The sequence below is a fragment of the Mercurialis annua genome, linkage group LG1-X, assembly GCF_937616625.2.
Source record: "Mercurialis annua linkage group LG1-X, ddMerAnnu1.2, whole genome shotgun sequence".
Taxonomy (NCBI): domain Eukaryota; kingdom Viridiplantae; phylum Streptophyta; class Magnoliopsida; order Malpighiales; family Euphorbiaceae; genus Mercurialis; species Mercurialis annua.
The window spans coordinates 8,346,156-8,371,507 of NC_065570.1; the positions used below are offsets into that span (position 1 = coordinate 8,346,156).

Sequence of the window (25,352 nt, forward strand, 5' to 3'; positions counted from 1 at the left end):
TTTTTTAGACTTGTCGCCGTTGTGTAATCAGCCTCAGCTTATACATTCTTTGTTGCTGCGAGAAGTGAAGCATCCAAATAATAGGGAATTGTGGTTTAAAGTTTCTGGACATAAACTGCGTTTTAGTATTGAGGAATTTGCTGTGATTACGGGGTTAAATTGTGTTGGTGATTTCAATCCTGTTTCTTATGCTCCATTACAGAATCAGTTGATTGATACCTATTTCCCAAATAGTGAAGTTACTCGAGATGGATTGGGTGTCATATTTCTGAACAAGGTTTTCAAGTCGGATGAAGACGCGGTTAAATTGGCCGTAATTTACTTGTTTGAGTGCTATTTGTGCTCAAATGAGATTAAATTTCAAAATGTAAGTCGCTTTTTTATGGATATGGTTGATAGTGGGGACTATAACTCATATCCTTGGGGGATAATGGTTTTTCGATCTACCATTGCTGATATGAAGAAGAGGTTTGCTACAAGAAGACGGCTCAAGTTTTACAGGCTTAACAGTTTCCCTTTGGCTTTGCAAATCTGGTTCTATGAAGTCTGCCCTTTTGCTACTAATAAGATATGTTTTCCTGTTACTAAACCAACGTTAGTTCCTCGAATGCTAAAATGGCTCAAGAGTCAGGACAAACTAACAATCAAATATCTGAATGAGGCATTTTATGATCAGACGCGTGAGCAGGTATGCTGTTTTTTTAACAGATTTAATTTCTGTTACTTTTATGTATCATTTATGTATAATTCATGTATCTTAACTGTATTTTTGTTTTCTTTTTGTCAGTTGATGCTGAAGAATATTGTTCCTACATCTCAAGAAAAAATGTCTCTTGATATATCTGGTTTTTTCCAAACTGGAAAGAAGAAAATAGTTGAAGATTTGGATTTTTCAACTGATGATGACGCTATTCTTGCTGATTACCTCAAATGTAAACAAGTTGAGTCTTCGAGACGAAGAAAAACATTTAATCTGTTGAAGAGTCGACTTAATGGTATCGAATCAAGTCAACTGAAAATACAATCTGAATTTTCTTCTTTGAAGACGGAGGTGAGAGTCATTTATGACTGTATGACGGTGATTGGCGATCATTTTGGCTTAAGCATGCCTAAGGTATCGTTTATTGTTAATTATAGTTTTTTGAATATCTTTAATGTTTTTGTTTAAGCTAATTTATCTATTTTTTATAGTTTCCTAAGTCTGTTGCTGTAAATGAAGTTCCCAATGATGATGATAATATGGGGGTAAGAGGTTTTTATTTTATATTTTAATGTATCATGGTGTGTATCAAAACTGTATATTTTATGTATCATACAAACTGTATATCATTTTGTGTATTTAAATGTATTTCAGGTTTCTGATTACATTTTTCAAACTGGATATAAAGATGATGCTGATAATGGTGAGGACGGTGATGATGAGTATTAGAAAAATGAAGAAGAGAACAAAGATGAGGATGAGAAAAATGAAGAAGAGGACAAAGATGAGGCTGAGGATAAAAAAGATGAGGCTGAGGAGAAAGAAGATGAGGCTGAGAAGGACAAAGATGAGGCTGAGAATAAAAAAGATGAGTCTGAGGAGAAAGAAGATGAGGCTGAGGAGGACAAAGAGGATGAGCAAAAAAATGTAGAAGATGAGAAGGATAATGATAAAAATGATGATGGTGGTGTTGGTGGTGGTGTTGGTGGTGGTAATAAGAAAGATGATGGTGGTGGTGTTGGTGGTGGTAATAAGAAAGATGATGATGGCGGTGATGGTAGATCGATGCATGTTGAGGTATAATTTAATTTCTTCATGCTTAATTTTCATTTTATATCTATATTTTAATTTTTTTTTAATTTTAGGTCCCTGTTGAGGATGTAAATCAGGTTGGTTTAGAAACGGCTGCTGGCGAGGTATGTTGTGTATCAATACTGTATTGAATATGTATCATTTAAGTATATTTATGTTATAATTGTTATTTTCCTAAAATTAATTTTTTCATGCTTAATTTTTTATTTTTTATTTGTATTTTAATTTTTAGGCCCCTATTGAGAATGTAAGTCAGGTTGGTTTGGAAATGGCTGATGTGAAAATGGCTGCTGACGAGGTATGTTGTGTATCAATATGGTATCAAATATGTATCAGTTATGTATATTTATGTTATAATTGTTTTTTTTTTTAATTTTAGTTTTCTATGGGGAGAGTAAGTGAAGCTGATGTGAAAATGGTTGCTGATGAGGTTCTATTTTCTGAGAAGAGGAATTTTACTACTCCTATGGATAACAAACGGAATATCAAGCCGAGTAATTTATTGAAATCTCCATACTTGGCTGAATTCAGTTCTGGAAACAACGAATACCGCATAGAGAATGCTACTTTTGTTGTTCCTAAATTGTGTCCATTGGACAATAATTTAGGAGATGTTTTAATGTGTGATGAATATCCGGAGTATCATGACTGGATTGTTAAAGGACATTTGAGATATCCCAAAGCCAAAGAGTAAGCTCTTTTTTGTTTAGATTTAAACTTTTTTTATTGATATTTTATAGTTTTTGATATCTTTTGTTTGCAGAGGAAGATTTATTAAGGAAACAGAAAATCATATCAATCCTCCTTTCAATTTTGGTGTTGATGTCATTGATGCAAAAGATTTCTTTTTCGTTCTGGAGTATGGTGGACAGTCATTGAATACACAGGTAATTGTTCTTTATTATTTAGTTGTGATACACATATGATACACATTTGATACATGTATTTTACTTAAAGATAATTTTAGTACACTTATAATACATTTTGTTAATGCAGCACATGGATATCTTATTTTACTATCTGAGGAAGAAAGGAAAATATAACAGTAGCATACAAATGAAGTTCACAACAACCGACAATTATTTCGATCAAACTTTTCAATCTTTTGTGAGGCTTTTCAAGGATACCGGAGACTGAGACCTGATTTATGAAGATCATCCAATTTCTCAGTATATACGTGGCAAACGTATGCTTGCGAATACTCCATGGGTTGAGTGTGAATTTGTGCTGATCCCTTTCCATGTGTCTTCAAATAATCATTGGGCCCTTGCAGTACTGGATTTTAAGCTCAGGACGATCACAATCTATAATTCCATGCGTTCAACTTTGAGTGCTTCGTCAACTAGACTGATTGGGATGAATTATGCCTCTTATCTTCCTTTATTTCTTTCCAAGTTAGATGTGTTCAAAGATAATCCCTTTTGTGATTTGCGTTCACCGTTCTATACAAGTCAAGGATTAGAAGATTCTTTTCAGTTGATTGTTAAATATGACCTGCCAGAACAACAGTTCAAGTAAGTATAGTTTTTGTAATCTTATTTATTTTACATATATGTTGTATCTGACATGTATTTTGTGTTTTTTTTATGCAGTGATTGTGGAGTTTTTGCATTCTCTTTTGCTGAATATATTGTGCATGGGAGAGAGCATGAGCTTACAAAAGAATTTGATGTGAATTCCCATCGAAAGCGTTTGTCTTTTGGTCTTTATAATTATGGAAAATGGAAGAATATGTTTAATGTTGTCAGTGAATCAGAGAGTTATCAGGACAAGGACCAGATGGATGGGAATGTGAAAGCAAAAAGATACAAGATTCGAGCTGGAAAACTGAAACTGTAGTTGTTATTTTGAATGAACAATGTTTTTATGCTTTTTGTGTGTTTTATTTTTTAGGTTTGTTTGAACACTGTTTTTTGTTTGAATTAATGAAGTAAACAATGTTTTTTGTTTTAATTAATGAAGTAATCTTTTACTTTAATATTCCTTTTTATTCACACTTCCACTTTTTTTTAAGTTGAATGTATCATTTATGTATCTTACAGGTATAATATATGTATCTGAATTTAACATGTTACCAGATATACATATATAATTGTTTTTGTGATGCTGTATGTAATATTTTGTGTATCATGTATGTATCAAACCTGTATAATATATGTATCTGACATTTAATATAATATCAGATATGTATGTTCTACGCAATTAGAAATTGACATACACCACTCTTTAATGTATCAGAATTGTATATAATACTTGGAAGTTTAAAATAGAATAAAAAACACTGAAAGAAATGAATAATCTAGGTATCTTTTGGCTTGTTTCGGCATGTCTTCCTATTATGTCCAGCGTGTCCGCATTTTCCACATTGCCCTTGATTCAGATCGTTTTTCGGATTTTCCCACTTTGACTGGTACCTACCCTTTTTAGGCCTTCCAGTTCGTGTTCTATGTTGGGGTGGTTTGACAATCATGTTCTTGATATGTTCTGGAATAATCCATTCTTCTTCCTTCTCCAATGGATATACAGTTTCAGAATATGTCGCTAACATAGCTGCATTTGTATAGTATCTTGAGCAGTACGCATAAGGTTCAATCTTCTTGTCGGCTAGAAATGCTATGGCATGTTTACAAGGAATTTCATCGATATCAAACTTTTTGCATGTACATGTTCTCTCGACCATGTTGACTGTGTACTTTTTACCATTCTCAAGAACTGTTATGATATCATCTGAAGATGGTTTCACCTAGTATAATAAAAACAATAGCAAGATACCGTTTATATACATATTTGATACATTTAAAAAGACAGAAATTTATGAACTTCGGAGAAAAGCAGATATATAATATATACAACATAAAATAGTGTTGTACTATCTAATATGAGTTTTACATACCTGTAGTTTCAGTGAATTAATGTAATTTTGCAGAAGTATATCTTCATGGATGGTTGAAAGTGTTGTGACTGTATCGATAGCAATTTTTCTGTGTTTGTATGAGTACTCTTGTTGGAGGTCATGTAGGTGCATAAATAAGGCTGTGATCGGCAGTTCTCTTGCATGTAATATTGCTGCGTTTAATGATTCAGCTAAATTAGATGTCATAGTTTTATACCTGTTTTTGAGAGAATGTACCCTTGACCACCTTTCATATTTGATTTGCTGAAGAAATGGTCTTACTCGAGCATCTAAGCTGTCCAATACTTTCATGTGGTAGTCAAATTCAACCTCGGTGTGTGCTCTTGCTGCTGCAAAGAAAGGTTCTTTAAGTTTCTTGGCATTTCTCTTGAAATTTGTCTTGAGGTTATTGAGAAGGTGAAACATGCATACGCCATGAGTAGCTTCAGGATAAATCCTTTTAATAGCTGACTCTATGCTAAGATGTCTATCTGATACAATGCAGATACCTTCTCTTGTTCCAAAGGCCTGTTTTATTTTAGTGAAGAAATAATGCCATGAGTCATCATTTTCTGAATCCACAGCAGAAAATGCTAGAGGAAACAGCTTTCCAGCTGCATCTTGAGCTGTTGCAACAAGAAGTGTGCCACCAAATGTTGCCTTCAAGAATGTAGCATCAACTACAATTACTGGTTTGCAATACTGCCATCCTGTAATTGAAGCTTTTAATGCTGTAAATACATACAAAAATGTGTTGTCATCTCTCAATTGTATGTCTATGCTAGATCCCGGGTTTCTAGTTCCAAGCATATATAAAAAAGTAGGCAGCGATTTGTAAGATTCACAAGGCTTTCCTCTTAACATTTCAAATGCCAATTCTCTTGATCTCCAAGCCATCATATAACTGATCTTGACTCCATGTAAAGTCTGCATATCATTCCTTATATCTACTGGTGTGTATGTTGCTTTGACATTGAGATACTTCATTTTGATGGATGCCGCTATGTGTGATGCTGATGCTTGTTTTTGATTGCTGAATCTGGTCTCTATCGGGCATGTGTGGTTCATGTCTTGTTTACGAATGATGAACTGTTTTGTGTGCACATTAATTGACGCTTTCAGATACCATTGACATGTATCATCGATACATTTTACAAAAATGTTCTTTTGGCATGATTTAACTGTCTTTTGTTGGTAGTGATTATTGATTGCATGAAGTCGTAAGCATGCTTGAAGAGTAGCTTTATCTTTGAAAGTTTTTCCAACAGTCAGATCTATATCTTGTAGTGGATCTGATATTGATTCTTGATTTTGATCATCGTTACAGTCTATTGTATCAATTGCAAGAAGTTTTGTATACTGACCTATTTCGTCGAATGTATCAGACATGTATCTATCGTGTATCGATATGGTATCTTGGTCTCTGTTTGTTTCCGAAATAGCTGTTGAAATACTTGCTGATGCATCTGGAAGAAGTGTCTGTATCTGGCTAGTATCACTGATAACTACTATGCAGAGAGGATACATAGTGAAGTCGATTTCCTTTTTCTTGATTTCTAAGTAAAATCTGAAGCTTGAATCATCACTGATTTTGAGTGGTGGATGCTGAATCTTTACTTGATATTTTATCTCAATATTCTGTTTTTCCAAATTTACTTGTATTTCTTGTGCTATTATATATAGAAGATCCAAATATGTAGAATTTTGAGGAATCATGACACCAATAACTTCAAAATCTGCATATTGATTTGCTTCAATCCAATTGCCTTTGTGTTGTATCATCACTGGAATAGATTCCATGATGATACAATATTTGAGATAAAAGATTTGAGGAAGAAGACGATGCTATTTTTGAGGAAGAAGACGATGGTATATTTTGTGTATTTGTGATGTGTTTTTGATTTGATATCTTTTAAAAAGGAAAAAAATCAAGTGTTATTTGAATCAGTTAGGAAAGAAACCCGTGTTTTAAGAGAATGCAACAACAAATAAGGCGCGGATCCCGTGGTAGATTCTCACTAACAGTAATGAGCTATCTATTACACGTGGCATCATATGATAGGGATGGTGGTGGTGAAAAGTTTTGATTGTTTTTGGTAGTACTGTAAAATAGGAGAGCTAGGTGGTAATTTGTGAAATACTGATTAATTAATGTGGTAAAAATGTGATTTTCTCTTTAATATTTTATACGTGAATATTTAAATTAATATTTTATTTAAGATCTGTATAATTTGTTTATATTTTTTTAATTTAGACAGCCATTGTTAAATTCCTGCACTTTCATATTTTTCGTCTTTAATTTCTTTACTTTCATCAAAAGTAGGTCTTTCTATTAGAGAATGCCATGACATCGTGAATTGTAAAATGAAAAAATAAATATATATTTTACTTTTTATATTTCTTATATGTTATTGTAATTTATTTTTAGTCAATTAAATTCTATTTATTGGAAAAAAATTTAATATCTCATTTATTTTAATAGTATTTGTTTTTAATAAATATTAAAAATATAATATAATATAAAATTAATATTATATATATATATATATATATATATATTATTTTATAATAAATTTTTATTTTGAACTATAAATTATTTTTATCCATGTAAAAAATTAAATTTTTTAACATGATTAAATTAAAATTAAGTATGTAATTAGTAAATATTATATTTCTAATGACTTTATGAATCGAAAAATACATCTATCTATCTACAATTTTGGCATGTTTGTCATAAATATTATGATCTTTCAATTTTATTATATACACATACACACACCATCTTTTCAATATTTGTCAAATATAAATACGAATAATTTTGGTCTGATGTGGCGCGATGTTATTTATCTATATGTACAAATTAATTGTACATGCCGTATATGACACATCGAGCTACATCATCTCTAAACAGACTAGGGGTACATTTGACAAATGTTAAAAGGTGATGATATATATGAATTTTTTTAAAGATAATGATACTTTTAACAAACAATATAAATTTGTGAATAGACAAATACATTTGCTTAATGAACTTAACATATTTAAATAATAATGTCAATTCATTTATTTATTTGACAATTATTTTAACTAAAATTTTAAATTATTCTTATTGAATGTTTAAATTATTATTATATAGCTCAAAATAAAATTTTAAAAATAAAAAAATTTAAACATTGAATTTTTCAATTATATTTAAGAGTAGAAGTGATTTTAATTTTTTTATATTGGAAATATACATTGACTGAAATATATAATACTAAATATTTTAATAAATTTTATACGAATTATTAAAATGACCATGCTGTATTTTGATAACATTCTTTTAAAAAAATTTAACAACATCGTATTTAGAAAAACGAACGTCGATCCTGAGTCATGCCAAACTCGAGCTCGAATGAGTTTAAATTTCATGTCCGAGATTGAGCTTGAACGATACCCGAGATACTAGAGTTCAAGTTTAAATGACATCCGAAATACTAGAGTTCAAGTTCAATTTAGAAAAAAAATTATTAAAAAAATATAAAATTAACTCATTTAATTTATATAATAGGGTGATTTAGGCGCACAAGACGAGCCTCTTTCATTGATACTCAAACTCGACTGAAGATTACACTCGAGTAGCTTGAGTTCGGCTTATTAGATTAAATTCAAATTTTTTACTTGATTTTTTTGGGTTAATCTTTGATTAAGTCACGAGCAACTCAATTCATTTTCAAAGTTAGATATCTATCACTTAACATATTAGAATTTAGGAGTTGATAAGCTTTGAAGAAGAAGAAGATTGAAGAAGAAAGCAGAAAGATGAGAAATTCTCATTTAACCTTAAGAAAAATATTACAGCTGATATAAATAGAGAACTGACTTTGCACGTGTCATTCTCTTATTGTTTCTAATCTAAAGGACACAACGGCTATAAACAAAACGCTGACGTTTTGTTTAATTATCTGTTATAAACAAAACGATACCGTTTTATTTAGCTAGTTGTTATAACAGAAAATAACAGATTACAACAATAAGCTTCTAATTAATTTCTTCAATCTTGAAAAGCTGAGAACTTTGATAGACTGAACTGAATGTTCATCTAATATCCCCCCTCAAGCTGGTGCGTATAAGTCATGAAGCCCCAGCTTGTTGATGAACTTCAGGAATAAAGATGGTGAAAGGCTTTGTAAAAAAATCTGCAAGTTGATTTTCAGATGACACAGGAAAGAGATGAATAAGACCAGACTGAATCTTCTCCCTTACTATATGGCAATCTATCTCTATATGTTTCGTCCTTTCATGAAATACTGGGTTATGTGCAAGATGACAGGCAGATTGATTATCACAGTAAACTGCTGCTGGTGAAGGAAGCTGAACATCTAATTCTTTTAGCAAGTAGGTTAACCATTGAAGTTCACAGGTTATGTTGGCTAAGGATCTGTATTCAGCCTCAGAGCTAGACTTAGAAACTGTAGGCTGTTTCTTTGTTTTCCATGAAATTAAAGAATCCCCAAAGAATACACAGTAACCTGTAATAGACCTTCTTGTATCTGAACATGTTGCCCACTCAGAGTCTGAAAAAGCTCTAAGCTTGAATGTGCTTGAACTTGGAAATAAAAGTCCTTGTCCTGGATTTTTCTTTAAATACCTTAATACTCTTGAAATTGCAGCATAATGGTTTTCTGTTGGACAATCCAGGTATTGTGACAATTGCTGCACTGGGAAAGAAATGTCAGGCCTTGTATTGCACAAATATATTAGTTTGCCAACTAATCTTCTGTAGGCTTGGACATCTGAAAAAGCAGGACTATCCTCTTTAAGTAGTCTTGTATTTGAAGTCATTGTGGTTGATGCAGGCTTGGAACCAAGGAATCCTGTGTCTTTTAACAAATCTGTAGTGTACTTCTTCTGACATAAGTTGATTCCTTGTGTGGATCTTGCAACTTCCAATCCCAGAAAATATTTTAATGCTCCAATGTCTTTAATTTTGAATTCTTCATGCATAAAACTTTTGATCCTGTCTATTTCTCTTGTATCATCTCCTGTTAATATCACATCATCTACATACACTAGAAGTGCTGTAAATGACTGAACCTTCTTTTTTTATGAACAGAGATGAATCAGAATTGGCTTGAACATATCCTTGTGAGACTAATGCTTCAGTGAGCTTCAAGTTCCATTGCCTGCTGGCTTGCTTCAACCCATAAAGAGATTTATTGAGTTTGCACACTATCCTTAAATCTGCAGTCTTTAATCCAAGAGGAACCTGCATATACACTTCTTCATGCAATTCCCCATGGAGGAATGCATTATTTATATCTAGTTGCTGCAATATCCAGTTCTTAGATGCAGCTAAAGCTAAGACAGTTCTAATGGTTGACATCTTAGCTACTGGAGAAAAAGTGTCAATATAGTCTATGCCATTTTGCTGTGTATACCCTTTTGCTACTAGTCTAGCCTTGTACCTTTCTACTGAACCATCACTTTTATATTTTATTTTATAAATCCATTTACATCCTATTGGAGTTTTACCTTCTGGCAGTTTAACTAATGTCCAAGTGTTATTCTGGTCTAAAGCTCTTATTTCATTATTCATAGCTTCTTGCCATGCAACTTGTTTAACTGCTTCTGCATAAGTTTTAGGTTCTATGTTTAAGTCTATTTGAGTTGAAAAAATTCTATGATTCTGACTAAGACTATCATAAGTAAAAACATTCTTAAATAAATGAGGTGTAGTGAGAACTAAGTTGGAACTCTTACAAATATAATCTTTTAGATAAGCTGGTTGACTAATTTTTCTAGAAGACTTTCTAAGTGAAACTATTCCATTATTTTCTACAAAATCAGAACTCAAACTTACTGATATAACAGAATCATGTATTATGTCAACATTACTCATAGCAACAGGAACACCATTATCCAAATCATGAATATTATTATCATTAACATAACCATTATTTCTAACAGGTTCATTAACATGTTGAGACAAAGATAAATCTATACTTAATGAATCCAAAACTGCAGGTAGAACACTGCTAGACAAATCAATAGGAGAAATATTGCCTTTATCTTTATAATGAAAGAGATGTTCATAAAACCTAACATTTCTAGATATAATAACTTTTTTAGAACTAATGTCATATAACCTAAAGCCTTTTGTATTTTCTGGATAACCAAGGAAAACACACTGTGTTGCTCTAGGTGAAAATTTATCTCTATTATGAGAAATGGTGGATGCATATGCCAAGCAACCAAAAACTTTCAGATTTTCAAAAGAAGAATTTGTATTATAAAGAACCTGAAAAGGACTTTTATTTTCAATAGTTGGAGATGGAATTCTGTTTATTAAAAAAACAGAATGAGAAACACAATCTGACCAAAAACTTAATGGTAAAGAAGCTTGAAATTTAATAGATCTAGCAACATTCAAAATGTGTTGATGTTTTCTTTCAACCACTGAATTCTGTTCAGGAGTGTAAACACAGATTGTTTGATGTACTATACCCTTAGAAGCATAAAAACTAGGTATATGAAATTCTAAGCCATTATCAGACCTAAAACATTTTATTTTGACATTAAACTGTGTTTCAACATACATGCAAAAAATTTGAATTATTAATCTAGCTTCAGATTTTGCTTTTAACAAGAAAAGCCATGTATATCTACTTTTATCATCTACAATAGTTAAGAAGTACTTATGACCATACAAAGAACACATTCTGGCAGGGCCCCATAAATCAATATGAACTAAATCAAAACAATTTTTAACAATAGTTTTACTAATAGAAAATGGAATTTTCTTTTGCTTTGATAAATGACAAGTTGTACAATGACTTTCAGAAGGAATTTTGATTGATGAATCAAAACTTTGCAAACACTTTAACCTATCATTAGACAAATGTCCTAATCTAAAATGCCACAAACTGTGTGCATTAACAGAATTCATCAAAGCAGAAGAACTATCACAACTAGAATCAACAGAATTAATACAAACAGAATCATTCTTTTCTTGTTTAAACTGAGCTTTATCTAGATAATAAAGTCCATGTTTATGCTTAGCTAATCCAATCATCTTCCAATTGATGATGTCCTGTATAATACAAACATCTTTATGAATAATTAAACACAAATTATTATGATGAGCAGTCAATTTACTAGTAGAAATAAGATTGAAAGTGAACCCAGGAACAAATAACACATTAAATAGACTAAAATCTTGACTAAACTTAACTGTACCTATGTGATTAACTGCTATCTTTTGAGAATTTGGTAATGTTACATAAACATTTGTAACAGTTTTGCAAGAAGTAAACTCATTTAAAGAACAAACAATATGATCAGTTGCACCAGAATCAACAATCCAAGATAAATTATTATGAACAGGTTTTATAAGATATGCACATGCTGCAAAATTCTTAAAATAAGAATAAGAAAGAAAATGTGTACCTTTATGCTCATTCTCCTTGGAAACATTTGTTGAGACAGTATTAATCCTTGGTGAATTTGCACTCAACTGATTATTATTTTGTTGCAGCATTGACATAAGTTGAGTATATTGCTCTTGAGTTATTACTGACTGATTACACACTTCATTCTGAGCATTGGCTCCAGTAGCAACATTATCTTGATTGCATAATCCAGGTCCAGTTTGCATACCTCCAACAGTATTGTTATTATAATACTCAGATTCATTATAAGAATCATATTGATCAACAGACTGATCTTGATTCATATAATAAGCACCCTCTTGTCCTTCAGAGATAACCTCACCAACTTTATTAGTAAAATTCTGAGGTCTAAATTTAGGTCAAAAAGTAGGAGTAAAACCAGGAGGATAACCATGTTTTTTAAAACAGATATCAATAGTGTGTCCAGACAAACCACAATGACTACAAATTGGTTTCCCATTATTTGGAGTATAAAACTTTCTTTGTCCCCCCTGTGGCTTAAAAGTGTTACCTACTGAACCAAAAGTATTACCAGGTGGCCTAAAACTTCTATTATTAAAGGGATTGAATACATGTCTTCTTTGATAGGAATTCTGAGTTGAATAAGATCCTTGAGCAGCAAAAACAGAAGGTTCTATCAATTGATTACTACCATTAATAACCAAACCTAACTGTCTTTCATGTTGAAGAGCAAGAGAAAAAACTCTGTTAATCTTAGGTAATGGCTCCATCATAAGCACTTGACTCTTAACAACAGAATAATGTTCATTCAAACCCTTCAAAAATCTAATAACATAATCACTTTCTTGATATTCTTTAACTGTCTTTAAAGCATCACAAGTGCATTATGGATTACAAGAACATACTGAAACAACCCTAAGATTAACATATTCATCCCATAAAATCTTTAATTGAGTAAAGAAATCTGTTACTGTAAGATTATTCTGCTTATAAGAATATATTTCCTCTTGTAACTCAGAAACTCTAACTGCATTACCTTGAGAGAATCTGTCAAAAAGATCCTTCCACACATCGATGGCATTGTCAATCCACGGAATACTCTGAGCAATAGAAGGTGACAATGATCTTAATATCCAAGAAAGGACCATGGTGTTACACCTCTCCCAAACTGGAAAAATTTCACTACTTTTTGCAGGAATTGAAATACTACCATCAACAAACTTAACTTTATTCTTTGATAAGAGACACATTCTCATGGAACGATACCAAGAATGATAATTTTGTCCATTTAATGGTGGAGAAACAAGAATCAATGAGGGATTTTCACTAGGATGTAAGTAATAAGGACTTGATGGATTGTCTGTTTCTAAGACTGGAAACGACATTTTTAGGTTTTATGAAGATTGAGAATATGAAATTATAGCAGAATCAAGAATAAAGAAATGTAAAATTGAATTAAAGATTTAGAATTGAACTGGAATTGAATTCGAATCAGATTAGAAATTGAAGATGAAACTTTGTATTTGATATTTTTTTGCTTTGATACCATATTAGAATTTAGGAGTTGATAAGCTTTGAAGAAGAAGAAGAAGATTTAAGAAGAAAGCAGAAAGATGAGAAATTCTCATTTAACCTTAAGAAAAATATTACAGCTAATATAAATAGAGAACTGACTTTGCACGTGTCATTCTCTTATTGTTTCTAATCTAAAGGACACAACGGCTATAAACAAAACGCTGACGTTTTGTTTAATTATCTGTTATAAACAAAATGATACCGTTTTGTTTAGCTAGCTGTCATAACAGAAAATAACAGATTACAACAATAAGCTTCTAATTAATTTCTTCAATCTTGAGAAGCTGAGAACTTTGATAGACTGAACTGTATGTTCATCTAATATAACATAACATTTTGAATTGGAGCAAAGATTTAAAATATATAACATATTTATCATTTTATATTTTTTATGCTAAAGATAGCACAAAAAATAGTATTTGCAATGGAGATACTCTTAAAAATCTAACACAAATATTATTATGGATACTTCAACGATTTTTTTTTTTGATAAAATTATTCTTGTATCATCCACTTGTCACCATTGAATAAATTACCATCATTTTTTTTTATCTAATAGAAAAATTATAAGTCAACCAAATAAAATTATTTTATAATAAACATAATAAAACCCTATTCCAATATTAATTTAGGGGTACAAACAAGTCGGGCTATTTTATGAGTTACTCGAAATCTGCTCGAGTTTCATCTCAAGTTGAATTCGAATATTAGTTAAAAAGGCTCGCGAGACTCACGAGTTTAAATAAGTAAACGAGTTTATTATTTAAAAGAAGACATGTATTTTATTTTTAAAATACATTAAATATGCTAATTTTTAAAATATTTTATTTTTATTTTATATTCGAGTCGAATTGGAACTCTACCTGTATAACATACTCGAACTTGACCTAACTCGGGTTCGGCCCGGTCCGGCCCGGCCGTTTACCCTCCTACTACATAATGCAGCACGTAGTAGAATCTTAACTGTTTTTCTGTTTCCTACTGCTATTAAAGAACTATTTATTTTTTGCCGCCAAAGCTCAACCTCCGATCAACGTCGTCGCTCAATTATCCAGACGGCACGAAATCACACAATTCTCTTCTCAGTCTGTGAAAAGAGTATGTTCTCATCTCAAATTCATTTTTTTTCCATCTTTTATTATTAGTTTTACGTATTGTATTTATGTAATTCAATTGGAACCATTGGTGATGATCTTGAATTTAAATTATCTGTTTACTAGAAGTTTATATTCGTTTAGCATTGTTTGTTTTGATTTGTTATGAACGTTAGGGTTTAACGGCGGTTTATCCTTTTATGTATATGTATTGATGTATGTATTTTAATTTTGATTGGTTATTATGTGATTAGGTTTTATTATTCGGTTTATGAGACAGAATTGAATTTACGGAACTGAGTGTAACTGTGGTTTAGTGCTTAATGGGTCGAAAGAAGTCTAATACTGCGGTTGGTGATGAGAATCCGCATCGAAGTGGCGGTGGGAAGTTGAAGAAAAAGCAAGGTGTGATTGATGATGATGAGTATGCAATTGATACGGCATTATCTGAGGAGTTGAATGGTGATTTTCTACTTACCGGTAAGAAGAGAGGCGAAAAAGGGAACGAAAAGAATTTGGAGTGTAAAGTTGGTGATGGTGAGGGTAAGGAAGGCGCTATGGAAGAGGTAGTAGAAGCTTTAAAGAAGAAGAAGAATAAGAGTGTAAGGACTGTGCAAGAAGAGGATGATTTGGATAAGATTCTCGCAGAGCTTGGTGAGGGGCTACCTAATGAGAATTCCTCTGTTTCTCCTCGACAAGAGGAGAGCAAGCAGGTGCATCTTGAACAAGTTCTAACTGAGAATGCCTCAGGTGAGGAAGAGAAAGAAGAGTCTGCTGCCGCAAAGAAGAAGAAGAAGAAAAAAGAGAAGGAAAAGGAGAAGAAAGCTGCTGCTGTCGCCCCTTCAGAGGGGAAGGAGGAAAAAAAGGAAGAAGATAAAGCGGAGACAAAAGGTAAAGCTGTGGATAAAAAAGTGCCCAAGCATGTGAGGGAGATGCAAGAGGCACTTGCTAGGCGAAAAGAGATGGAGGAGAGGAAGGCTAGGGAAGAAGAGGAGAAGAGAAGGAAGGAGGACGAAGAAAAGATTAGGCAAGAAGAGCTTGAGAGGCAAGCAGAAGAGGCTAAGCGTCGGAAGAAGGAAAGGGAAAAAGAGAAACATTTGAAGAAGAAACAAGAAGGCAAACTCTTAACAGGGAAGCAGAAGGAGGCACAGCGGCGATTAGAGGCTATGAGAAACCAAATATTTGCTAATGCTGGTATTACTACTATCTCTGCAGTAGACAAAGAAGGTGCACCAACAATGAGGCCCAAGTGCCAGAATAAGAAATCAAAACCTACTGCTCAACTACATGCGTTTGGTGATGCGACAACTAGATTGGGGGAAATTGTGGAAGCTACGGAAGAGGTGAAAGGACAAGAAGACATTAAGATTGAGGTAGAATCAGCGGAACTAGACAAGGTGGTAGAAGATAATGCAGAAGTTGCGACTGAGGAGACTGGGACGGAGGACGATGAAGCTTATGAGGAGTGGGACGCAAGGAGCTGGGATGATGTTAACCTTAATGTTAGGGGTGCATTTGATGATGAGGAGACTGATTCCGAATTCCAAAAGAAAGAGAAAAGAAGTGCTGTTTTGGCTTCTCGCAATCCAGGTTCAGTATATATCCTAATCTGCCTTTTTAATAGAAAGTTCTCTTGTTGTCTCTTATGCTCCCTTTTGCTTCTATTATACTTGTTTATTGATAGAAAGTTCATTTGTATTTATTATTCTTTTTCTCAGACCCTCCTCCAGCTGCCAAGTCTGCAGTTGCAGCCCAAATACTTGCTCCCTCACAGGGTGTGGTTGAAACTAGGGACAAAAACAGAACAAAATATGCTGCTGCAAAAAATAAAACATCACCTTTATATGACATTCCTAAAGAAGGTGAAGAAAATCTTCGTTCTCCAATATGTTGTATTATGGGCCATGTTGATGCTGGTAAAACCAAACTGCTGGATTGTATCCGAGGCACGAATGTCCAGAAAGGTGAAGCTGGGGGGATAACACAGCAGATTGGTGCAACATACTTTCCTGCTGAGAACATAAGAGAGAAAACCAAGGAATTGAAAGCTGATGCAAAACTAAAGGTTCCCGGTCTATTGGTCATTGATACACCTGGCCATGAATCATTCACTAATTTACGTTCAAGGGGCTCTGGTTTGTGTGACATCGCAATCTTGGTTGTGGACCTTATGCATGGTTTGGAGCCACAAACAATAGAATCACTTAATCTCTTGAAATTAAGGAACACAGAATTTATTGTTGCATTGAATAAGGTGCTGTGCCAATATCTGAATCATTTATTCAGGCTCTCTATAGCAATGCTATTTGCTCATCTTTCTTTCATAAACTTTTCAGGTGGACAGGCTCTATGGATGGAAAGTTTGTCGCAATGCACCGATAATGAAGGCAATGAAGCAACAGTCTAAAGATGTGCAAAATGAATTCAGTAGGAGGCTTACAGAGGTCATGCATATTTAATTAATTTTTTCTTACTAGGTTTTGTATTATTTGTAAGAATACCTGTGCTTATTATCATTATTTTTGCTTTTGTTTGATTCAGATTATAACTCAGTTCAAGGAGCAAGGACTGAATACTGAGCTGTACTATAAAAATAAGGATATGGGAGAAACGTTCAGTATTGTTCCTACTAGTGCTATTAGGTATAATGTTAATCCTCCCAGTCTTCTCTTTTCGGCACTCCTTTGATTCCGACATCCAATTTTGTTTTTCAAAATATAGGGAACGGAAATGCGGTGGAAACGTGTTAGTAATAAAGCATCAAGTACATGCTTATTAATTTATAAATTTTAATTTTTTAAATTATTATATATTTATGAAAATTAATTAAATATATTATTTAATATACATAAAATCAAAATTTATAATAAAAAGATCTCTTCTAAAACTTTTATAACCATAATTGAAATTAATATTTTAAAGTTATAATTACAATAAAAGCATTATATAATCCAATAAAAGTAAGAAGATTGAATTTGTTTATGGAATTATTTTTTGTAGATATTTTATACAGGAAACGGTTTCTCTTAGGAAATAGGTCTATTTTTTGTTATTTACCGAAACTGTCCCTTAATGTTTCTTGTGAGTTTTAGGGAGTTTCGGAAACAGGAAAATGTAGTTTTCTTAAGGTTTTCATGCATCATAGCTTGTGGATGGACACTTATGTCTGTTTTGCTTATAACAGCGGAGAAGGCATTCCTGATATGTTACTGTTGCTTGTTCAATGGACTCAGAAAACCATGATCGAGAAACTTACATATAGCAATGAAGTACAGGTATGTCTGTTCTCTGACTTCTCACTCTTGCAGGAATGCTTTAACTTTAAGATATCTTATTGTTGTTCTGTTTCCATCTGCCAGTGTACAGTGTTGGAGGTTAAGGTTATTGAAGGCCATGGAACAACAATTGATGTTGTGTTAGTTAATGGGGTGCTTCATGAAGGAGATCAAATTGTTGTCTGCGGCTTTCAGGCAAGCTCAAACACTATTTCTGTTTAAGATATGAAATGGTCATTTATTGTCTTTTTGATTGAATTTGCTTTCTAGGGACCTATTGTTACCACTATTCGAGCTCTGCTGACACCTCACCCAATGAAGGAACTTCGGGTCAAGGTCTGTGCTTAGGCTTCTTTAATGTTTTCTTACCATGTGTATATTATTCTGTAGTTTTCTTGTTGGATGAAGATTCAAAAGTCACTTAGGGATAGGTATATCAGCTGCAGTTTATTTTGGAATTAGAAATGTTTTGGTAGTTTCCAGGATTACAGAAGGGCATAGCTTTTGTATTGAACAATACTTAACAACTTTAATTCAATGCTCCAAGGAACTCGTGATATTTGCATTGCCCCTTCATGGATTAAAAGAGAAAGCTTGCTCATTAGGAATATGGACTGATCTATAGCCATCTAATGTCTTGAAAGATCAGCAGAAGGTCTTTTGAAATCGCGTAATTTTCTGTTGCATTTGCCTGACTTCAAGAATAGTTCTCAACTGCAGAACATAGTGAGAGGAGTCACTAATCTACTGCCTTTTGTACTGAAAAATCAATCTAGTTCTAATTTCTAAATAAGATGAATGCAATGCCTTTGGGTCCACTGATTTGTCTTGGTTAATGTAACTTATTTGTTGTACGACATAATGTGTCATTTAATTTAATTCTTTGGGGAGAGTAGGAGATTTGTTGCTTAAATATTAAATTTTCATTAATGCTTCTTTCTTCGCCACTGTTCTTCTTAAGAATATTTTCATTTTTTTTGGTTTTGATTTTAATTATTCATTAATTTTTTTTTCATAATAGTTTTCTTTTAGAAACTTTTTATCTTAATTTTTTGGTCGGGAACTTGTTGCTTAAGTTAGGAATATTAACGTGTGCTTTTAGATTTTTGCCATCTTTTTTTCCATGAGCATTTTGAGTTTCTTTTCCCTCATATATTTCCAGGACTTTCAAAAAGATATACATCATGCATGCATCCTTAATGTGGTTTATTAAGTCACGTGTTGATTTTGGGTTTCATGCATCTACTTTGTTTAAAAGAAATCTTTCTTTTATTACTCAATGAAGAACTTATCATGCTTCATTTATTCAGGAATCATGCTCTCTGTTATCAGAGTAGCTTCTAAAATTGTAATTCCTCTGTCTCATTAATTGTATAGTAATTTGGTTATTTTCTGAATTCAGGGTGCCTATCTGCATCACAAAGAAATCAAGGCTGCACAGGGTATCAAGATCAGTGCACAGGTGATGCAGTAGCGCATTGCGTTGAATTGCCAATTTCATGAAAATTTGCAGCCTTTATACCTTGTCATTGTGCATTTCTAATTTTCATGAACTTAGTCTTATACCAACAGGACTTCCTGTTTTCTTTTTCTCTCTCTTGATGCAGGGCCTTGAGCATGCTCTTGCTAGCACGGGTCTATATGTAGTGGGACCAAATGATCATCTGGAAGACGTCAAGGAAGCAGCAATGGAAGATGTGAGATCGGTGATGAACCGTATTGAAAAGAGTGATGAGGGAGTCTATGTCCAAGCATCCACCTTGGGGTCATTGGAAGCATTGCTGGAATTTTTGAAGTCACCAGCGGTGAGCATTCCTGTTAGTGGCGTAGGCATAGGCCCAGTGCACAAGAAGGATGTTATGAAGGCCAGTGTAATGCTTGAGAAGAAAAAGGAGTATGCCACTATCTTGGGATTTGATGTTAAAATGTCACAAGAGACTCGGGAACTTGCAGATGAGCTTGGTGTGAAAATTTTCATGGCTGACATCATTTATCACTTATTTGGTCAATTCAATACTTATATTGACAATCTGAAGGAGGAAAAGAAGAAGAAAGCTGCTGGTGAAGCAGTGTTCCCTTGCATACTTAAGATTTTACCTGCTTACATAAATAACAAGAAAGATCCTATTATCATAGGAGTTGAAGTTACTGAAGGCATACTTAAGGTGTGTATTACTTTTAAAAGGCATAGCAAAGATATTAATTTAGGGATTATTATTTTGGCTCTCATGGCTTTTATCATGTGCTTAATTGCTTGTGATATGCTCGTATATCTTTTTGGGTATATGGCCTTGGTTTCCTCTAAATGTATTTGTCCACGATTAACAAGATCTATGCATATTTACAAATAATCTTTTTAGTACTTGGCTACATGCATAACACTCGATGTTGCCCATTTATTAAATATTTTGATGAGCAAATGGTCAGTTTCTTCAAAATGATGCCAATGCCTCTGTATTAATATATTTATATACACACCCGCACACTATATAGGCTATATGTATTTTGAAAAAGGTTATTTTTGTATACGCACACGCATACACTCTATTGGTTATATGTATTTTGGAAAAGGTTATTTTGTACATAAACAATTATATCTGAACGCTCATCTAATGCACTGTTTTATTCACTCAGGTCGGGACACCAATTTGTGTTCCTGCCAAAGATTTTATTGACATTGGCCGAGTTGCTTCCATTGAGATTAACAATAAGCCTGTCGATTATGCCAAGAAAGGCCAGCATGTGTCAATTAAGGTTGAATTCTGAATTTTTGATCTTTTGTTGTTTGCGTATGTTTTATTTTTCCGATGAATCTAGGTTTTTAGTTTGATTTGGCCCTAATGGGTGCTTTGTTATTTTTCAGATTATTAACAGTCCTGAGCAGCAGCAAAAAATGTACGGAAGGCATTTTAATGATGAAAATCGTCTTGTCAGCCATATTTCGAGGAGGTCAATTGATGTTCTTGAGACTAATTACCGGGTAAGTGCTTGGGATTTGAAATCTGTTATTCTGATTGAGGATAGATTGTTAACTAAATGGTTCATGCTTATAGAAAATAAAAATAAAAAAACATAAAAGAAAAAGCTGGAGGGTCCAAATGTCATTGTGAGTTGCTGCCTGCTTATGCTTGATTACTTTTTTTTCTTCTTCATAGTCATTTATGTGTTGAACCTTAGGCACCAAGATTTCTAATGAGAGATTATTGTATCCCTCATCATTTTATTATAATATTACCTATTTTCTTTGACATATTAGCTATTTATGTAATGTAATAGTAAGGATCAAAAATTGAAAATTCCCGCCGTTGTTTGCCTGTAAGAAACACATCCTGAGGAAATGTCAAAAACAGAAATGGGATATTGAGTTTTTGGAGATATAGGTAAGAGGCCCTGGTCACCTAGGTTAATGAAGTGTTTCCATCTTGAATGTATTTTCTGGAGTTTGGTACCATTTTTAAGAGCCTTGGATTGCACATTGGCAAGCATGATGACTAATGAGTACACTGCTAAAACTTCCTATCTTCTTTCAAAGGCTTAAATGCATCAAAAATCACCAACTTTTTTTCGTGTTTTGCATATTTAACATAAACTTTTAATTTTGGCAAAAAAGTACACGAACTTTCCAATTTTTGCAATTAAGACCACGTTTGCGTTTCCTTTGAAAAATGGTGTCATTTTACATCCAAAATGGTGCCGTTTTACATCCAAAACGATGTCGGTGTCTTAATTGCAAATATTGGAAAGTTCGTGTACTTTTTTTTGCCAAAATTAAAAGTTTATATTAAATATGCAAAACACGCAAAAGTTGGTGATTTTTTTTCTGCATTTAGGCCTTTTTCAGAACTGCTAATTGAATCTTTTATGGTTCAAAATTTGATGAGATCGTCGGCTTTTTGGAAAATGTTCATTTTAGACCTCGTGTTATTTCTAGTCACTCACTTTTAAAGTAAATTTACATGTTAGTCTTTCAGATTTTAATTTATTAAGTAAAACAATACTTGAGTTCCCCATTTGGTGAATTTTCAGGGACTGTAAAGTTGTTATTGTATTTCCTAATTAACTTGAGGGACTAAGCATATATTAGTTCTACAGAGGGATTAAAAAGTCTTAAAAGTAAACTGTTAAAGTAATATTTAATTTAGTGTTGAAACAAGAAGGACTAGTTTGCAATCTATTTATATTAACATTTTTTCTCCCTAATCAACATTTTCACCTTCATGTCACCAAGAAATGCTTGGTCTACTGCCTGATGCTTGCACTATTACCAGTTTTCACTGCCTGGTGGCTATTTCTTTTTCTATGCATCTGTACTAAAGGTTCACTGTCATTTAGTCCAAGCACTAAAGGTGTAAGTTGCACTGTTGACTCCAGAACTATCTATTCAAACATTAACAGCCCTAAATGTCACCAAACATCAGAATCTAATTTTCTCTATTAACTCTCACTGGGGAAGTTCCGGCATTCAATAAGCCATTAGTGTATTACTCTATGCATTGTCGCAGATCTCTGTTGATGACTAAATGAATGATAGACTTTAAACAGCACTTATGTAGCTATTTGTACGTGAGGAAATTAGCTTTTCTGCTAAAGTTCTCTAAGTGCATGAACCATGCTTGTGAAAGAAAAATCAATCAGATAGGAACAACATAGTTTGAATATGCCTAGCAAAAATTAAAAAAATTATAAATAGCAAGGTAAGTTAGGTAATGTCGTTATATTAGAAGACGGAGACCTCACGTGAGTAGTGACGGGGGTTGGTAAATTGCAAAGAACGTTTATGGCATTTTTCAATCTTTCTTTTGTAGTACGGATGACAATATATATTTTTTATTCTTCAATTTCAGTTTGAGTTATCGTCTATTTTGGCATTCCTTAGTATTATTAGGTTGGGTGATACATGTGCCTATAATTTTTTTTTGTGAACTGCAAAACTAGCTTTGCTGAAATGTAATGTTATTTGTTTGAGACCTGCATGTATTTGCTTCTACCTAAATTGTGCTTGAATTCTGGTTGATAAAGCTTGTCAGTTCTCTTCACCATATGGTTGAGAGCATTGCAGTTAGACTATTGAAGATCCCAGGATAGGGAGGGATCCTCTCCTTCCGATATATTAGATTTTTGTGTTCACATATCCAACTTCCAGATACTGGATTCTTTTAAATAAAAAACAGCACTATCCTTTTTATTCTTAGAAAAGGGAATGCAAGTAATAAATATGCTAAGCCTCGAGACATTCAAGTTTTTGTATTTTATATTTTTTTGCTTAAAGTTTTCCTTTACGTGTATAGGATGATCTCTCAACAGATGAATGGAGGCTGGTTGCCAAACTGAAGAACATGTTCAAGATCCAGTGACATGGTAAGAGGAAACCAGATAATTGTCTTGTATGGTTTTCTTTTTGATATTTTTGAGTTGGAGAGTTATCGTCCCAGGAAAACAAGAGTCGGAAGCAAATACTGGAAACTAGTCGAGGGCTATGCAACCGCCACTTGATCATTGCTTTACATTTGCACTGAATCACCCGAAAAGCTGGTAAGATTTGTGCACCAAATCACTTGATAGCTGATGAAGCTCTCTTTATGAATTTGCACCAAATCACTTGAGAAATGCAGTGCTTGTGGAGTAGGCTGACATGGGGTATCTGTCTTTTCCCATATATTTCACTTGGGATCTGCTATTTTTTTTATTTAGACCTACTCTAATTGTTAACGGGCATTAGCGGGTTAATTGTTAGTATTAAGCGTTTTTTAAACATGTGAAGCAGATTTATTTATTACTGATTTTAAAAGTATAGGAAGGTAATTATATTAGGATGAATTAGTCTATTAATTAGTGTCTATATTTTAAACTAATTGATTTGATTGACCATGTTTGGTCATATTTTAGAATAAAATTTCCTCCCTGGAATAGAGATTCTATGTTTGTATAAATACTGACGTAATTGTTGAACATAATACTCTACGAATTCTTCTCAAATTGTTTCATAACATGGTATCAAGCGTTGCCTGTGAGAAATAAATTTTTCCTTTTCTATTTTTTCTTTCAAGTGAACGATAATCCCAAGGGGTTGCAAGTTTTTTTTCCCTACCAATCAGGGCCCTCCCTTCACCACTTTATGGGGATGGTCTATAGGTTCATAACTACTCCTCTTGCTGCACGACGCCTACCTAGCCAACATTTAGATTCAACCCTACCTCTGAGCAATTTTTGGATATTAAACGAACCTCACTAGTACATGCTAGATCAATTAGTAACTGCATCAAATCACCAAAAGAGTCCTAATTGTATCAAACTTTATTAGAATGGAATATTTACAGAATCCTCATAAATAGTACGATCAAATGTTATTTCATGTGTTTAGCTCTTTCTTATTCTTAAGCAAGTCTGTGAGAGTGTTTAATTGATCCATGATTTTATATTTCATCTCCCACTTCCTTTTCCTTTGTTTCGATAAATATAGCGATCCGTTCTGATTCTTTCTTTCTATTGACTTTTTTTTTGATCGAGATGTATGGCTACATGAGTCTATGTGTCTATATAGATCATGTTCGCGGGTTAACGAAAATGTGCAAAAGCTCTATTTGCCTCTTCTATGAGTTTTCCTTTTTGCGTACGTTCCCCTCATTTTTCTTGAATTAGGATTTTTTCGAGTTTGAATTTATTCATTTGGAATATGTGCTCTTCTACTTCCTACTTCATTTTATTTTTATTATTATTGTTATTTTCTTTTTCTCTCTCTGTCTCTTTCTTTTTCTTATATCTTTTTATCATTCCTTAAGTCTCATAGGTTTAATCTTATAGAGTCTGACCCATTTTATCATTGAGCGATTGGTACAAAATAAATCAGATTGATTTTGATCAAAGACTACATGAAATCTTCGAATTTTTCCCCTTCGCTATCCTTATCCCATAGGTACGAAGTTTGAATCAACAAGAATTTTTTCTTTAATCAATAGACTATCCACTTGTTCTGTTGACTTATTGTTCAATAAACTCCCAGAATTTGCTTCACAATTTTTGATGTGCCATATGTCCTTTATTAAGATCTTTCAACAAACACAAATTCAATTTTCTTCGAAACAATGTACTTTTGTGGCTCTTTCATCTACGGAACCGGATTTAAAGCTGTTGACGATGTTAGTGTTGTGCTGAAATGGCTTTAATGTCTTCAAGAACTTGGTGTGCCAATACCAACTCCTCCATATGTGTGGGGTGATAACATAGGAGCTGTTTTCTCTCATCAAGTCACATTTTTCAAGGTCAGACTCGCCATGTCGAGGTAGATTACCACTTTGTTTGAAATCAAGTCCAAAAATATTTGACCATTGTGTA

The 25,352-nt window shown here is 33.1% G+C and overlaps 2 protein-coding genes across 2 annotated transcripts; one reads left to right on the forward strand and one right to left on the reverse strand.

The window, feature by feature from the left end:
• Positions 1 to 4,091: 4,091 nt before the first annotated feature.
• LOC126655642 (uncharacterized) lies at positions 4,092 to 6,485 on the reverse strand. The gene is made up of 2 exons (XM_050349922.1): positions 4,686 to 6,485; positions 4,092 to 4,535 (listed from the first exon to the last, which is right to left on the reverse strand). Exons 1-2 carry the CDS (start codon positions 6,483 to 6,485, stop codon positions 4,092 to 4,094), a joined length of 2,244 nt encoding a protein of 747 aa, XP_050205879.1.
• Positions 6,486 to 14,616: 8,131 nt separating this feature from the next.
• LOC126661443 (eukaryotic translation initiation factor 5B-like) lies at positions 14,617 to 23,845 on the forward strand. Its single transcript, XM_056105879.1, has 14 exons — positions 14,617 to 14,749; positions 15,000 to 16,335; positions 16,464 to 16,999; positions 17,082 to 17,189; positions 17,287 to 17,387; positions 17,930 to 18,020; positions 18,105 to 18,215; positions 18,291 to 18,356; positions 19,423 to 19,482; positions 19,628 to 20,185; positions 20,655 to 20,774; positions 20,884 to 21,000; positions 23,309 to 23,378; positions 23,453 to 23,845. Exons 2-13 carry the CDS (start codon positions 15,069 to 15,071, stop codon positions 23,372 to 23,374), a joined length of 3,201 nt encoding a protein of 1,066 aa, XP_055961854.1. The 5' UTR covers positions 14,617 to 14,749; positions 15,000 to 15,068; the 3' UTR covers positions 23,375 to 23,378; positions 23,453 to 23,845.
• The last annotated feature ends 1,507 nt before the right edge of the window (positions 23,846 to 25,352 follow it).